This window comes from Eurytemora carolleeae, unplaced genomic scaffold (genome assembly GCF_000591075.1).
Source record: "Eurytemora carolleeae unplaced genomic scaffold, Eaff_2.0 scaffold413, whole genome shotgun sequence".
NCBI lineage: Eukaryota > Metazoa > Arthropoda > Copepoda > Calanoida > Temoridae > Eurytemora > Eurytemora carolleeae.
In genome coordinates this window covers 43,763-60,542 of record NW_019396310.1, presented here as the reverse complement: position 1 = coordinate 60,542, position 16,780 = coordinate 43,763, and the positions used below count along the sequence as shown (strand labels likewise).

General features: G+C 31.5%; 1 protein-coding gene across 4 annotated transcripts; it reads left to right on the top strand.

The window, feature by feature from the left end:
- Positions 1–2,475: 2,475 nt before the first annotated feature.
- On the top strand, positions 2,476–15,738 carry LOC111700693 (transcriptional repressor CTCF). Of its 4 annotated transcripts, XM_023471694.1 has the most exons (8): positions 3,057–3,216; positions 3,423–3,524; positions 10,518–10,595; positions 10,739–10,816; positions 12,141–12,293; positions 12,502–12,603; positions 14,230–14,286; positions 14,432–15,738. In XM_023471694.1, exons 1-8 carry the CDS (start codon positions 3,060–3,062, stop codon positions 15,346–15,348), a joined length of 1,644 nt encoding a protein of 547 aa, XP_023327462.1. In that variant the 5' UTR covers positions 3,057–3,059; the 3' UTR covers positions 15,349–15,738. The 4 variants fall into 4 exon arrangements, with proteins under 4 accessions (XP_023327463.1, XP_023327462.1, XP_023327464.1 ...); XM_023471695.1 differs by lacking the exons at positions 3,057–3,216; positions 3,423–3,524 and adding an exon at positions 2,476–2,639; XM_023471696.1 differs by lacking the exon at positions 3,423–3,524.
- The last annotated feature ends 1,042 nt before the right edge of the window (positions 15,739–16,780 follow it).

The window sequence follows — 16,780 nt, the reverse complement described above, 5'->3', positions numbered from 1 at the left end:
TATAAAACTTTTTATTTCTAAAGATCATTTAACTCTTCAAATCTGCTGATACTAGTTTACCTCGTATTAAAACTATACTTTAAATGATAAATTTTTATTTCGAGTGGAAATTCGTAATTCTTGTTTGTCGGTGTAAAAATGACAAAATATGAAGTAAAGAAATACCATAATAATAATACAAAGAAAGTACAAACGACTTTTAGTGTTCTTTGATTATTAAAAAAGGTAATCAAAAGATGACTAAAACCGTTTTTGAATGTGACAAAGAGATCATCGAGGTTGTTCAAAATGTGCATCTCTTTAGATTTTCAAAATGTTGAATTGTATCATCTTCTTAGATGGTTCTCGAAGATATAATATATATGAATTAAGATGCTATCTCATTTGGACTACTGCCGTTTGAACTATTGTTCATTTCAACTACTGCACGTGGTACCACGTGAGTAGTTTAAATGAACAATAGTTCAAACGAGTAAATATATTGCTCATTTGAACTATTAAAATATTATTAATGAAATAAACAAAAAATAGTTCAAATGAACATAAAAACAGTTCAAATGAAAAAAAATAGTTCAAATGAATAAAAAAAATAGTTCAAATGAATAAAAAATAGTTCAAATGAACAAAAAAATAGTTCAAATGAAGATAAAAATAGTTCAAATGGACAAAAAAAAATAGTTCAAATGAACAAAAAAATAGTTCAAATGAACAAAAAAATAGTTTAAATGGGCAAAAAAAATAGTTCAAATGAACAAAAAAATAGTTCAAATGAACAAAAAAATAGTTTAATTTGAACTATTTTTTAACCTAACCTAACCTAACCTATTTTTTTTTGTCCATTTGAACTATTCTTAAGTCCATTTAAACTATTTTTTTTTTCATTTGAACTATTTCATTTGAACTATTTTCATGTTCATTTGAACTATTTTTNGAGAAAAAAAATAGTTCAAATGAACAAAAAAATAGTTCAAATGAACATAAAAATAGTTCCAATGGACAAAAAAATAGTTCAAATGGACAAGAAAAATAGTTCAAATGAACAAAAAAATAGTTTAAATGGACAAGAAAATAGTTCAAATGAAAATTGTTGAAATTGAATGTCTGCTCTGGCCGCAGCGCTCGGTCAAGAAATTGTCCTGTAGAATGAAAAGAAAGATTGGCAAATATCATTTTCAGGAATAATAAAACCAAAAGAGTTATAGTAGAAATTGTATTCTTAGCTGTACATGTAATGTTTAAAAAAATATTTTTATCTTTCTGAACTCGATCTATAAAAGGCTAAAGGCTATTGTAAACATTTAAAAAAGTTCCTAATTCTGCATGTTAGATTAGAATTTGAGTTTGTGGCGAAGACTTGCATGGTTCCAAATTTAGAGACATTCTGAGACTGCCCATGGAAATCTTCTAACTGATTATTATATTTGATAACTGCGCAGTAGCCTGTTTATCTTCTTTGAAAAACGTTTAAAAAATTGAAAATGAAATAAGATTATGAATGTTGGTAAAAATGATCGGGTCTGCAGTAACCCCTATCAGCTGATCTCCAACTTCTCCCCCCCCCCCCCCTTCCTGTAATCAGTTTTAGCTCGATCCCAGTGCAAATCCTGTAGCCATATACAATTACTTTACCCTTTTTTCATGTTTATTTGAACTATTTTTTCATATTTGCAAACTATTTATATTCTTTTGCACTATTTTTATGGGTCATTTAAACTATTATGTTAAGTTCAAATGAAAAAAAAATAGTGCAAATGAACAAACAATAGTTTAAATGATCCATAAAACAATTTAGTTCAATTTGTACTGCAGTAGTTCATACGGCAGTTATAGTTCAAACAGAATAGCATCGAACGTTAGTCCTAACAAGCATTAGCTCAATCAATTATCAGTACTTTAAAAAACATTAAAAAAACGGCAATTTTTTCAAAGGATGAAGAGAAGCAGCTAAATGTCGTGTTACATCTTATGAAATTAAAATGTCGTCTTACATAACTACGTACCAACGAAAGTCAGCTGTTCATGGCATTTTTTCTTAATTCAGAATCAGAACTGTCTCATCTGTAACTAGATTTAAGATACCAGTAATTAGGTATGAAGAAATAAATGTTTATCAATCAATCAATCAATCATCTGTAACTGTATTTATTTAAACTTTGGGTCATCTTTTCAAACTCCATATTTGGATATATCCAAATATTGAGTTTTAACTAATGTAAAAATAACTTATAAGTTATTTTTACATTAGTTAAATTTGTACTGAAGTATTAAACTTTTTTTTTCTGTTGTACTCTAAGCAATTATTTATTTCATTTTTATGTTTTCCACAATATGAATTTTCTGTTTGATTGAATGAATTTTTCTGTTTGATTGAATTATACTTTGTTATTAAATTTAACTTGTTTTTTTTATTTTTTATACATTATTATTTATAAACTTATGATTTTATTTTTTACACCATTCCTATTTTTCAGATAGAATGGCCGAGATTATTAAAGAAGAATTAGATTTAAAAGAGTTTGAGATAAAAGAAGAAATAGTTTTCATCAGGGAAGACATTCTTCCCTCTTCTATTGTAGAGGATACATGTACTGTTAATCTACTCAAAGATGATATTAAGATTGAATGTACAGGAATACAAGGTAAACTTGAAAAGTTTTCGTCAGACTATGAGATAATCCAAATTCAGCATCATCAGTTAGATCTAGTTTTAGATTTTTAATATTTGTGAAAAAAAGTTAAGAAAACAAATTTTATGTAAAAAGTCTCGAAATAACACCATGCTACCCTAACAACAGAAATTCATTGTGAATTTAAATGGAAAATATATCATTTGAGCAAAAACCAAAGGGGATGGAAGAGATGTCCTATTTGATGAGGGGGGGGGGTCCCTGCCTTTAATTTGGGTTTAAATCTTCCAATTTTTTGGTTCCACACCTAATTCGTGTTCAAATTTTCAAAAAAAAAATTGAATTGAATTATAATTACCTCTAGTGATCTCTAATGACCTCTAATGACCTCTAATGATCTCTAATGACCTCAACAAATAAAATGTTTAAACAATGGCTTTTTGCTTATCAACGAAAGCTAGGAACCCAAGGAATACAGTAGCAGCAACAAATCTAGTGTTTGAAATTCTTCCCTCCTCTACTGTAGAAGAAACATGTACTGTTAATCTAAATAAAGATGATAAAAACATGGAATATACAGAAACACAAGGTAAATTTAATAATTTTTATTTTGACAAGATAATGGCTAATGTTTTTAGGTAAACGTAAAATGTAAAAATTAAGATTCTAAAATGTTTTTTTGTCGGAAAGTACAATATAAAAGCTTGGAAAAGCTTCAAAGAACATATTTCTAAGGTGGGGGGGGGAGGTATGATTAAAAATGATATTGACACCTTAAGTGAATTTTATGTTCAGATGTAATGAAGACTGAAATACAGGAAACTGTAGAGAATAAACCTGTATTTGATCCTCATTTACACACTGAGCTAATCATTAAACATGACAAACAGAATTCAGGTAATTAGAAATTTTACATTTTGACAAAAATTAAATGTGAAAATATTTGAAATATCGAAATATATCAGGTGGTAATTTGGGGGTGGGGGGGGGTCCAAAAATCGTATACTAGGAAATTACCTATTGCAATTCTCTAGAGCCAAGCTCTTAACGGAACGAATGTAGAAAGATATAAGATAGTGTTGTACTTTTCAAATGTTGTATGTATATATTCATTCAAGAGTTCACAGTGTACATTGAGAACATCATAGAAGACGACATTTTGATTAGTTACTTCTTTTATACCTTACATAAAACCAAATGATGGGGTGCTATCTCATTTGAACTACTGCCGTTTGAACTATTGTTCATTTGAACTATTGTTCATTTCAACTACTGCACGTGTGGGACCACGTGAGCAGTTGAAATGAACAATAGTTCAAACGAGTAAATATATTGCTCATTTGAACTATTTTTTAGTTCATTAAACTATTTTCATTTGAACTATTAAAATATTATTAATGAAATAAACAAAAATGATGTATTGAAGACTGAAATACAGGAAACTGTAGAGAATAAACCTGCATTTGATCCTGATTTACACACTGAGCTAATCATTAAACATGACAAACAGGATTCAGTTAATTAGAAATTTTACATTTTGACAAAAATTAAATGTGAAAATATTTGAAATATCGAAATATATCAGGTGGTAATTTGGGTTTGTTTATTATAATGTTTTGATCATAAATATCCAACTCCTTGACTGATTTTCCTCAACTTTTGATTGGAGAACTCGTTTAAACCACGGGACTTTTCACAGCTCGGTATATAATTTTTACATAATTGGTTTGTTTATGTTTATGTTAGGATTATTTTCAGGACTCCTGGGGGAGTATATAAGAAAATTTCCGATTGTTGTCATGATATTCATATGGTTGCATATATCACATTAATATACAGAGTATATTATATTCAATAATTACGAATATCCAGTGAATCAAGATTAAAAATAAGGGACATTTATTTTTTTCTTTTGGTAGAGTTTTTATTTTTTCTCTTCCTTGACATTTTTTCTTTTTTTTATTTTTTGACATGTTTTTTTAAAATTTTTTCATAGATTATTTTTTTATTCTTATTTGGCCTTTCTGTTTTCTTTTAAAGTAATCTTTTTTCGGCTCCTTTTGTCCCAACAAAATAAACTAGATTAGAAATTTTTTACATATTCATCATATCTGGATTTAAAAGTATTTAACGTTGGTGCAGTTTTTATATCACAGGGTAAATCATTTCATGGAAAAACAACTCTTTGGCTAAAAAAATGTTTACGAATATTGGTTCTACAAAATTTTGCACTAAGTGAAAGAGGATTTTCTGACATTCTTGTAATCCTATTGGATGTAACTGCTAACATTGAAAACCAAGTACATTTATTAACATTATGAACACCATGAATAATTTTATAGGTTTCAATTAAATCATAGCGGAGTCTTCGATTTTCAAGGGATTGTAAATTGAGTTCTATTAGTTTTTCACTGTACGATGAGCCAGTGAGTCCTGAAACCATTGAAACCGCCTTTTTTTGCACTTTTTCAATAGTTTCTTTATCTCCTACACTCCAAGGACATCAAGCTGGGACGGAGAACTCTAGGTGAGGTCTCACATAAAGCTTATAGAGATTGATGAATGTAACTTTGTCTCTATAATGAAATGCTTTAGAAGTAAGTGACAATATACCATTTGCTTTTTGAGCTGATTGGTTGCAGTGCACTGAAGGTTTCAAGTTTGCATGCATAGTAACTCCGATATCTTTTTCCTCGTTGATCTCTGACAGGGTTTGATTGTTCATGGTGTATGTGTAGCAGGGGTTTCTATTTCCAATGTGCATAACTTTGCATTTATCAACATTGAACATCATACCCCAAGTTTCAGCCCAATCGCAAAGTTTATTAAGACAGTTTTGTAATATATTTTTGTCACTTTCGTTTAACATTTTTTGGGCAAGTTTTGTATCATCAGCAAATTTTTTTAACACAGAAATTTGTGCACAAAGTAAGTCAATGTCATTAATATAGATGATAAAAAGGATCGGACCAAGCACCGATCCCTGGGGAACACCACTTAAGACAGGTTTCCATTCTGAATATTGGCCATTCAAAACTACTCTTTGCCCCCTGTTTGAAAGCCAAGCTTCGATCCATCTCAAAATATCACCATTTATACTATGAGCTTTAAGTTTCTTAAGCAATCTGTTTTTAGGCACTTTGTCAAAAGCCTTTGAGAAATCTAAAAATATAATGTCCATAGAATGACCTTCATCCTGCAGGCTGGTTATGACCTCCAAAAACTCCAATAAGTTAGTAAGGCAGGACTTCTGCTTCATAAAACCATGTTGACTGGGGTTAATAAGATTATTTTTCTGTAAATGGTCGACAATTTTATCCCGTAAGAGGGACTCCATGGTTTTACAGACAAGGGAAGTTAATGAGATCGGACGATAGCTTTCAGGTTTACATTTAACACCTTTCTTAAAAATTGGGGTCACATTGGCTAGTCTCCTGTCCTCAGGGACATAGCCTTCATACAAGGATTTGTTAAAAACTATTGCTAAAGGTTTACAAATACTGTTTTTTAATTCCTTGAGTATTGTAGAAGTGATACCGTCAGTTCCAGGAGAAGTTGTAGATTTCATCTTGTCAATCTTCTCAATAATATCAGACTCATCGAAAAAAGTAGTCGACAGAGTTTCTTCACTTGTCAGCCTCGACAGGGTTGGGATGGGACCGTCCCCCTCTGCTGAAAAAATACTACTGAAATATGTATTAAGAAGTTCAGTCATTTCAATGTCGTCACTTTTTATTTCTCCATTTTGCTTCAGAAGTGGACCAACATTAGATTTAATTTTGGTTTTATTCTGCACGTAAGAATAAAATGATTTTAAACAGTTTTCATCTATATTTCCTCACCAACTTAACTTTTCTTCATTCTTGCGCATTTATTAATAAGGGGGGGATGTTGGCATAATATTAGGATGTGGAGGTTAAATAAAATGTTTTAACCCTATACAGGCTGGGGGGTCTGAATCTATGTATATCCTGGGGGGGGGCTCCCCCCCTAGAAAAAGTTGAAGTGATTAAAGTTGTAATCTTTATATCATTAAAATTCCAAATATAAATTCTAGGGACGTCAAGGTCCACCATTTGCCCTTCTTCCAATAAGGGTTAATGCAAAGGCTTTACTTTCGATCCCAGTACCAATTTCATAAACTGTTCCTTTCATATAATCCCTATAGTTCTATACCTATCTCTCAGAGTATGAATAAATAAGATTCATTCATTAGTTTATCTTTTATTGATACAATTATATTTGTTTCATTTCAATTCTGCCTCACAACATTTTGTCCAGATATTCAGAATCCTCTGGTGTAATCAAGCAGCTCCCTCAATTCAATATCTCGTTCAGCTGCTCTGTACCAGCTGAACTTTCCTCTTGAAAAGGTACCTGAAAAAAACCTATTTCCTAGCAATGTAATTATATCTTCTTAAGGACTTCTGATTTCCACTAAGAATGCTCGCCATAAACTTTTATTAGATGGAATTAAATAAAAGCGCCACGCTACTATGAAAATAATAATACTACTGTTTCAGACTCAAATCCCTGAATAATCCTATTTTATAGCACTGTTGAAAGACTTAAACCCCTTGTTAAATATCTCAATAATTCTCACTTCACCCCAGATATCTGATAAACTATGTTTCACCTTACTAATGATTCAAAAAGTTTTGGTTAAATAATCCTGAATAGATGTTATTAACAAAGAAAGTGCATTTATTAAATATTTGAGGTTCTCATTGTACAGTTAGAGTCAACATTACAGCAATATAGGAATAGATATATATATATATATAATTATAGGTTTTACATTCAACACAAATCATATAGATATCTATTTTATAAGCTGAGATGTTAAAAGGACAGACAGCTAGAGTCCAAAACTATAAACTTTCTGGAAAATAGCTATCAGAGATTGAAATTATTAATTAACAAGGAAAAGTACTTATACAACAATGGAGTTCTTGAATGGAAACTTTAACTGTTGAATTAACTTATCCAAATGGATTATATGAACTGACCCCAAAGTGAGTCAAGTAAAGCTTATATACCTAGTATTCATTTAAGATTCTCCTATTTTAGAAAAAGAAAACAAATATTCAAAAAGTTGTATAGAGTTCATTCTGATTGGTTAGAAGGAAAATCCATAATTCATATTATGTGTGGGATATTGGAGGTTCCCAACTCATACTCTATGAATTCTAAACCTCCATCCTCGGAGGCTGGGACCTCTGGTTCCACATCCTCTGACCTCTGAGGTTTGGGGACTCCACTCCCCTAAACCTCTGTCCTCGGAGATTCTAAACCTCCAACCTCGGAGGCTGGAACCTCTGGTTCCACATCCTCTGGCCTCTGAGGCTTGGAGACTCCATTTCCCTAAACCTCTGTCCTCGGAGATTCTAAACCTCCATCCTCGGAGATTCTAAGCCTCTGTCCTTGGTGATTCTAAGCCTCCGTCCTTGGAGATTCTAAACCTCCGTCCTCGGAGATTCTAAACCTCCATCCTCGGAGCCTGAAACCTCTGGTTCCACATCCTCTGAAATTGGTAGTCTTTTTGACTCCATCATCTCCATCCTTCCTTAATCTCCTAAGGGCATGAGAAGGAGTTTCAAGATGGAACCTGGAGATTTCTTTTAATTATTCACTTTCTTCAGATTCCATTTGTTGACTCTTTCTTTTCTCCAACTCTTTTCTTTGAGCCTGGAATTATAATTAAAGTTAGAAACTGTTATGAATTTCTTTCATATACAGCTCCTGTTCAGTATCTAGCTAGGCAGCTCCCTCAACTTGATATCTCGTTTAGCTGCTCCAGTTCAGTATCTCCTATACTGTAATCATGGATGATACCGTAGCTGCTTCTAATGTCTCTCAAATCCAGCTGCTCCTAGAGTCTCTGTTATGTTAGTTGTATATTACCAAGCTGCTCCTTGATTCTCTGGTGTGTTGGCCGTACACTACCAATCTTCTCTTTGAGTCTCTGATATGTTAGCTTTATATTACTGAGCTGCTCCTTGATTCCCTATCATGTTAACTGTACATTACTGAGCTGCTCTTTGAGTCTCTGATATGCTAGTTGTGCATTACTGAGCTGCTCCTTGATTCTCTGATATGTTAGTTACATTACTGAGCTGCTCTTTGAGTCTCTGATATGTTAGCTGTACATCACAGTAGTAGTAGCAGTAGTTTCATTAAAGAGAGGCCTACATGTCGTGTTACATACAGGGTGTCCCACGAAACATGACAGTTGGTGAATAGTTTAGAATATCTTTTTCCATAATTTATGAAGTTGTTTGATACCAAAGATCAATAAAAATATATGGGAGTCATGTTATATCAAAATTGATTTCAAAGTAAAATATAACTAATCAAAAGATTTGTTTAACTAAAAATAGCTATTTATTAAAGGTCATGTTTCGTGGGACACCCTGTATTATAATTGTAAACATTAAAATGTCGTCTTACATAACTACCGACACAAGTCAGCTGTTCATGGCATTTTTCTTAATTCAGAACTGTCTCATCTGTAGCTGTATTTATTTAAAAATTTGGTCATCTTTTCAAACTCAATATTTGGATAAAGTTATTTTTTGAAATAAGTTTAATTTGTATTAAACTTTTTTTTTATTCTGTAGTACAATAAGCAATTATTTAATTCATTTTTATCTGTTTTCCGCAATATGAGTTTTTCTGTTTAATTGAATTATACTTTGTTATTAAATTTAACTTGTTTTTTTTATTTTTATTATTATACATTATTATTTATAAACTTATTATTTTATTTTTTTACACCATCCCTATTTTCAGATAGAATGGCCGAGATTATTAAAGAAGAATTAGATTTAGAAGAGTTTCAGATAAAAGAAGAAATAGTTTTCATCAGGGAAGACATTCTTCCCTCTTCTATTGTAGAGGATACATGTAAACTTGAAAAGTTTTTTTTATAAATAATATGAGCATCATCATCAGTTAGATTTAGTTTTAGATTTTTAATATTTTTGAAAATATTTTGTGTAAAAATTTTTGTTATAAAAATAGAAATAACAATAACACCATGTAAACCTTACCCCTGCACAGAAATTCACTGTGAATTTATTGGAAAATATATGATTTGAGCAAAAACTAAAGGGAATGGTGGAGATGTCCTATTTGATGAGGGGGTGGGGGGTCTCTGCCTTCATTTTTGGTTCAAATCTTCCAATTTTTTGGCTGCACGCCTTATTAGTGTTCAAATTTACTTTTTATTTACAATAGAAAAAAGGGTTTTATGATTTTAGGATATCTGTTAGGTTCATTCTCAAAGATGATTCAACAAAAGCTAGGAGCCATGGTAAAAAAATTCATTTTTGCAGTCATTATAGGTCATTAGGGGGTCAAACACTAAATTTGTTGGTACTACTGTATTCCCTGGGTTTTCCTAGCTTTTGTTGGATATGCATAAAGCCATAGTTAAAACATTTTCATTTTGGAGGTGATTTTAGGTTGTTTGAGGTCGTTAGATGTCATTAGAGGGTCAAACACTAGATTCGTTGTTACTACTGTATTCCCTGGGTTTTCCTAGCATTTTTGGATATGCATAAAGCCATATTTAAACATTTTAATTTTGGAGGTCATTTTAGGCTATTAGAGGTCGTTAGAGGTCATTAGATGGTCAAACATTAGATTAGTTGCTGCTGTATTCATTGAATTCCTAGCTTTCGTTTTATATGCAGAAAGCTATAGTTGAAACATTTTCTTTTTTTTGAGGTCATTAAAATTCAAATTATTTTAAGAAATTTTGAACACTATTTAGGCGGCCACCCCCCCCCCCCCCCATCAAATTGGACATCTCCTTCATCCCCTTTATAAAAATTATCTATTGTAAAAGATATTTAAACCCTGACTAAATTTTATCAATCTGTTTAGATGCGGAAGAGAGCCAACCTGTATTTGATCCTGATTTTCACACTGAGCTAATCATTAAAGATGAAATAAAGGATTCAGGTAATTAGAAATATTATATTTTAAACAACGAATTAAAATGAATCAAAAAAAAATATATATTAATAATAATGATAACTAAGTTGAGCAATTGAATTTGTAAGGTCTAGCATAAACAATTAAATAAACAGGTTTCGTCTATTCAGGAGCAAACATGGATCAAGGATTTGAAACGGAACCGAAGAGAACTAAGAGAAGTAAAGTGGGATTTCCTTGTAATAAATGTGAGTATGTTGCAACCAGAGCTTTTACCCTGAAAATTCATATTGAAAATCAACATGAACGAGTGAAAAATCATTGTTCTCAATGCGAATATGCTGCAACAAAGGCAAATGATCTGAAAAAACATATTAAAAGTAAACATGAAGTAGTGAAATATCCTTGCTCTGCATGTGAGTATGTTGCAATTAGAGCAAGCCATCTGAAGGTTCATGTAGAAAGTAAACATGAAGGAGTGAGATATCCTTGTTTGCAATGTGACTATGCTGCTACTACAGCAAGATATCTAAAGAGACATGTTGAAAATAAACATGAAGGAGTGAGATATCCTTGTTCGCAATGTGAGCATGCTGCAACTACAGCAGGTGATCTAAAGAGACATGTTGAAAGTAAACATGAAGGAGTGAGATATCCTTGTTCATATATATAAGGCATGTTCATATTTTATTTCATATTTTTATTCAACTACAAAGCATGAGATATTACAAATAAGCAATCACAATTTACTTTGCAGTTTGGACCCGCCTAACCAAGGTAGGCTGTTTTGAGTGTTTACGAATAGTTATTAGCTGTCTTTGTAATTCAATGCTTGTTTGTTATAAAGATAGAAAAAATAATAATATTAATATTGATTGATTTCTTAGTTTTGTAAATTAACCAATTTATCCCACTTTTATTTCAAATCACACTTGCGTGATACCTTTTCTATTATCTGAAGAAAATATTATTTTTTCTTTCAAATACTCTTTTTTATTTTTTATTTCAATTCTCAATATTATTCTGCTAAATAATACTTTACATTGGTCTAAGTTACCAAACCCCCACCTAACATGATTTTAAAATTACACCTGAGTGCTAATTCTTTTCTCACCAGTCAGAGTTATCATTGAATTATTAAGGTATTTTTTTACCCTGAAATTACTTAAATAAGTGAACGGTCCCATTAAATCTGAAGAAAACATTGTGTTCTTTAAAGTATAAGTAAGTGTTGTTGTATACTGTAGTCTATAAATGATTAATATTTTTTTGGTATATGATTTGTTGCAAAGAAATCAAAGCAATAATCTAAATAAAGGCATTCATTCCATCGTTAATTGTAATTGTTTTTCTAATGGAATATGTTCTTGGTTTTTGTATTTTTTCCTTTGAGCTTTTTCGTTTTTTAAGAAAGCTAAAAAAGGGGGTTTTCGCAATTTTATGATGAACTTTACTTAATTATACACTTACCCAACATCTAAATCCCTCAATTTTTGTTTGTCATATCAATGATAATATTGATAATCTGTTAATGTGTAAATATTTATATTTCACGCTGAATGTATTTTACAGATATAATAGCGGAGGCTAATAAAGAAGAGTTTGAGATAAAAGAAGAGAAAGTTTCCATCAAGGAAGAAATTCATCCCTCCTCTACTGTAGAAGAAACATGTACTGTTAATCTAAATAAAGATGAAGTAAAGATGGAATATACAGAAACACAAGGTAAATTCAATAATTTTAATTTTTACAAGATAATGGCTAATGTTTTTTGGCAAACGTAAAAATGTAAATATTTAGATTTAAAATGTGTTTTTTTGCCGGAAAGTACAATATAAAAGCTTGGAAAAGCTTCAAAGAACATATTTCTAAGGTGGGGGGGGGAGGTATGATTAAAAATGATATTGACACCTTAAGTGAATTTTATGTTCAGATGTAATGAAGACTGAAATACAGGAAACTGTAGAGAATAAACCTGTATTTGATCCTCATTTACACACTGAGCTAATCATTAAACATGACAAACAGAATTCAGGTAATTAGAAATTTTACATTTTAACAAAAATTAAAAGTAAAAATATTTAAAATATCGAAATATATCAAGTGGTAACTTGGGTTTGTTTATTATAATGTTTGATCAAAATTATCGAACTCCTTGACTGATTTTCCTCAACTTATGATTGGAGAACTCGTTTAAACCGCGGAACTTTTCATAGCTCGGTATATAATTTTTACATAATGGGTTGATTTTAAACAGTTGTCATCTATATATCCTCACCAACTTAATTTCTCTTTATTCTTGCATTTATTAATAAGGGGGGGGGATGTTTGTATAATATTGGAGGTTAAATAAAATGCTTGTTAAATATTGTTAAAAACAAATGAAGAAAAAGAATATTTTACAAGGGTGTTAAGAAGAGGTGGGGGGGAGAGAGTTTAATTATAAAAATATTAACTAAAGTAAACTTTCATTTTGGAGGTAATTAGAGGTCATTAGAGGGTCAAACACTAGATTCGTTGCTGCTACTGTATTCCCTGGGTTCCTAGCTATTGTTGGATATACATAAAGCCATATTTAAAGCATCTTCATTTTGGAGGTCATGTTAGGTTGTTTGAGGTCGTTAGATGTCCTTAGAGGGTAAAACACTAGATGTGTTGCTGCTACTGTATTCCTTGGGTTCCTAGTTTTTGTTGGATATACATAAAGCCATATTTAAAAAATTTTCATTTTGGAGGTCATTTTAGGTTGTTTGAGGTCGTTAGAGGGTAAAACACTAGATTCGTTGCTGCTACTGTATTCCCTGGGTTCCTAGCTATTGTTGGATATACATAAAGCCATATTTAAAACATCTTCATTTCGGAGGTCATGTTAGGTTGTTTGAGGTCGTTAGATGTCCTTAGAGGGTAAAACACTAGATGTGTTGCTGCTACTGTATTCCCTGAGTTCCTAGCTTTTGTTGGATATACATAAAGCCATATTTAAAACATCTTCATTTCGGAGGTCATGTTAGGTTGTTTGCGGTCGTTAGATGTCCTTAGAGGGTAAAACACTAAATGTGTTGCTGCTACTGTATTCCCTGGCCCAGTTCCTAGCTTTTGTTGGATAAGCAAAAAGCCATACATTTTCATTTTGGAGGTCATTTTAGGTTGTTAGAGGTCGTTAGAGGTCATTAAAGGGTAAGCACTAGATATGTTTCTACTACTGTAATCACTGGGTTCCTAGCTTTTGTTGAATATACATAATGCCATATTTAAAACATTTTCTTTTTATTAGAGTTCGTAAGAGTTCATTAGAGCGTCAAACACTAGATTCGTTGCTGCTACAGTATTCCATGAGTTCTTAGCTTTCGTTTGATATGCATAAAGCCATAGTTGATAATTTTCTATTTGCTGAGGTCATTAGAGGTCATGAAAATTCAATTTGTTTTAAAGGAAATTCGAACACTAATTAGACGTGCAGCTAAAAAAAATTGGAAGATTTGAACCAAAAATTAAGGCAGGGCCCCTCCCTCCCCAACCTCATCAAATAGGACATCTCCTACATCCCCTTTATAAAAATTATCTATCGCAAAAGAGGGTGGTAGGATAGGTTTGGTAATTAACGAAAGGCATAATTTTAAAAAATATTTAAACCCTGACTAAATTGTTTCAATCTGTTTAGATGCGGAAGAGAGCCAACCTGTATTTGATCCTGATTTTCCTGAAATAGAGGATTCAAGTAATGAGAAATATTATATTTTAAACAATAAATTAAAATGAATAAAAAAAATATAATAATAATAATGATAACTACAGTTAATCAATTGAATTTGTAAGGTCTAGCATAAACATTTAAATAAAAATAAACAGGTGTATCTATTCAGGAGCAAACATGGATCAAGTTTTTAAACCGGAACCGAAGAGAACTAAGAGAAGTAAAGTGGGATTTCCTTGTAATAAATGTGAGTATGTTGCAACTCGAACAAGTTATCTGAAGGTTCATATTGAAAGTAAACATGATGGAGTGAGATATCCTTGTTCGCAATGTGAGTATGCTGCAACTACAGCAAGATATCTGAGGGTTCATGTTGAAAATAAACACGAAGGAGTGAGATATCCTTGTTCTCAATGCGAGTTTATTGCAACTTCTTCACAGAGGCTTAAGAGGCATGCTGAAAATAAACATGAAGGAGTGAGATATCCTTGTTTGCAATGTGAGCATGCTCCAACTACAGCAAGTGATCTAAAGAGACATGCTGAAAATAAACATGAAGGAGTGAGATATCCTTGTTCGCAATGTGAGCATACTGCTACTACAGCACATCATCTGAAGGTTCATGTTGAAAGTAAACATGATGGAGTGAGATATCCTTGTTCACAATGTGAGCATACTGCAACTACAGCAAGCCATCTAAAGAGACATGTTGAAAGTAAACATGAAGGAGTGAGATATCCTTGTTCGCAATGTGAGCATACTGCTACTACTGCACATCATCTGAAGGTTCATGTTGAAAATAAACACGAAGGAGTGAGATATCCTTGTTTGCAATGTGAGCATACTGCTACTACAACAAAGGATCTAAAGAGACATGTTAAAAGCAAACATGAAGGAGTAAGATATCCTTGTTCGAAATGTGAGCATACTACTACTACAGCAAGTGATCTAAAGAGACATGTTGAAAGTAAACATGAAGGAGTGAGATATCCTTGCTCTGCATGTGAGTATGTTGCAACTAGAGCAAGCTATCTGAAGGTTCATGTAGAAAAAAAACATGAAATAGTGGGATATCCTTGTTCGTAATGTGACCATGCTGCTACTTCAGCTAGTGATCTAAAGAAACATGTTGAAAGTAAACATGAAGGAGTGAGATTTCCTTGCCCTGAATGTGAGTGTGTTGCATCTCGTACAAGTCATCTGAAGGTTCATATTGAAATTAAACATGAAGGAGTGAGATATCCTTGTTCGCAATGTGAGCATGCTGCAACTACAGCAAGACATCTAAAGGTTCATGTTGAAAGTAAACATGAAGGAGTGAGATATCCTTGTTCTCTTTGTGATTATTCTGGAACTAAATCATGTCATCTGAATAGACATGTTGAAAGTAAACACAAAGGAGTGAGATATCCTTGTTCGCAATGTGAGCATACTACTACTACAGCACGTGATCTAAAGAGACATGTTGAAAGTAAACATGAAGTAGTGAGATATCCTTGCTCTGCATGTGAGTATGTTGCAACTAGAGCAAGCTATCTGAAGGTTCATGTAGAAAGAAAACATGAAATAATGTATAATTTAATGTTAATAATGTGAGTATGTTGCCACTTCAGTCAAAAAAGGCATGTTACTAATAATTATTAGCTGTCTTTGTAATTCAACGTTAGTTTGTTATGAAGATTACATGATAAAAGTAATATTAATTGATATCTTAGTTTTGTAAATTCACCCATTTAATTTAATCCTAAATATTAAATGCTTCTTTTAATTTTAATGTATAACAGATGTTTATTGTTTATTTTACAATTATTTCAACTTTACATTGTTTATACTACTCCTTAGTGGCATTTTTTAATCTAAAGAATATAATTTAGTTTTCAAGAATATTTGTATTCTTATTTTTAAAATAATAAGTAAAAGCTTACATGTATAAATATATGAGCATAAAGCTTTTTTACATAAATAAGTAACTAAGTAGTGAGTAAAATTACACCTTAGTGCTAATTCTTTTCTTACCGGCCAGAGTTAATTTTGAATAGTTAGACTAATGCCAATTTACCCTGAAATTACCCAAATAAGTGAACAGTCCCTTTAAATCTGAAGAAAAACATTTTGTTCTTTAAAGTACAAGTTTAATTGTTCTTATATACTGTGGTCTATAAATGATAAATATCTTTTTTGGTATATTATGCGTTAGTAAAAAAGTGGTTTTTCGCAATTTATGATGAACTTTACTTAACTACTCATTTACCCGACATTTAAATCCCTCAATTTATGTTTGTCATCAATGATAATATTGATAATCTGTTAATGTGTAAATATTTATATTTAACGCTTAATGTATTTTTCCGAAAATTTAAAAAATGTTAAATTTTAGAATCTGAAATGTTTTCTTGCCGAAAATTACAATGTAAATGCTTGCTCTGTAGTATGTGATTATGTTGCAATTAGAGCAAGCCATCTGAAGGTTCGTGTTGAAAGTAAACATGAAGGAGTGAGAGTGAGGTTGATTCAATGA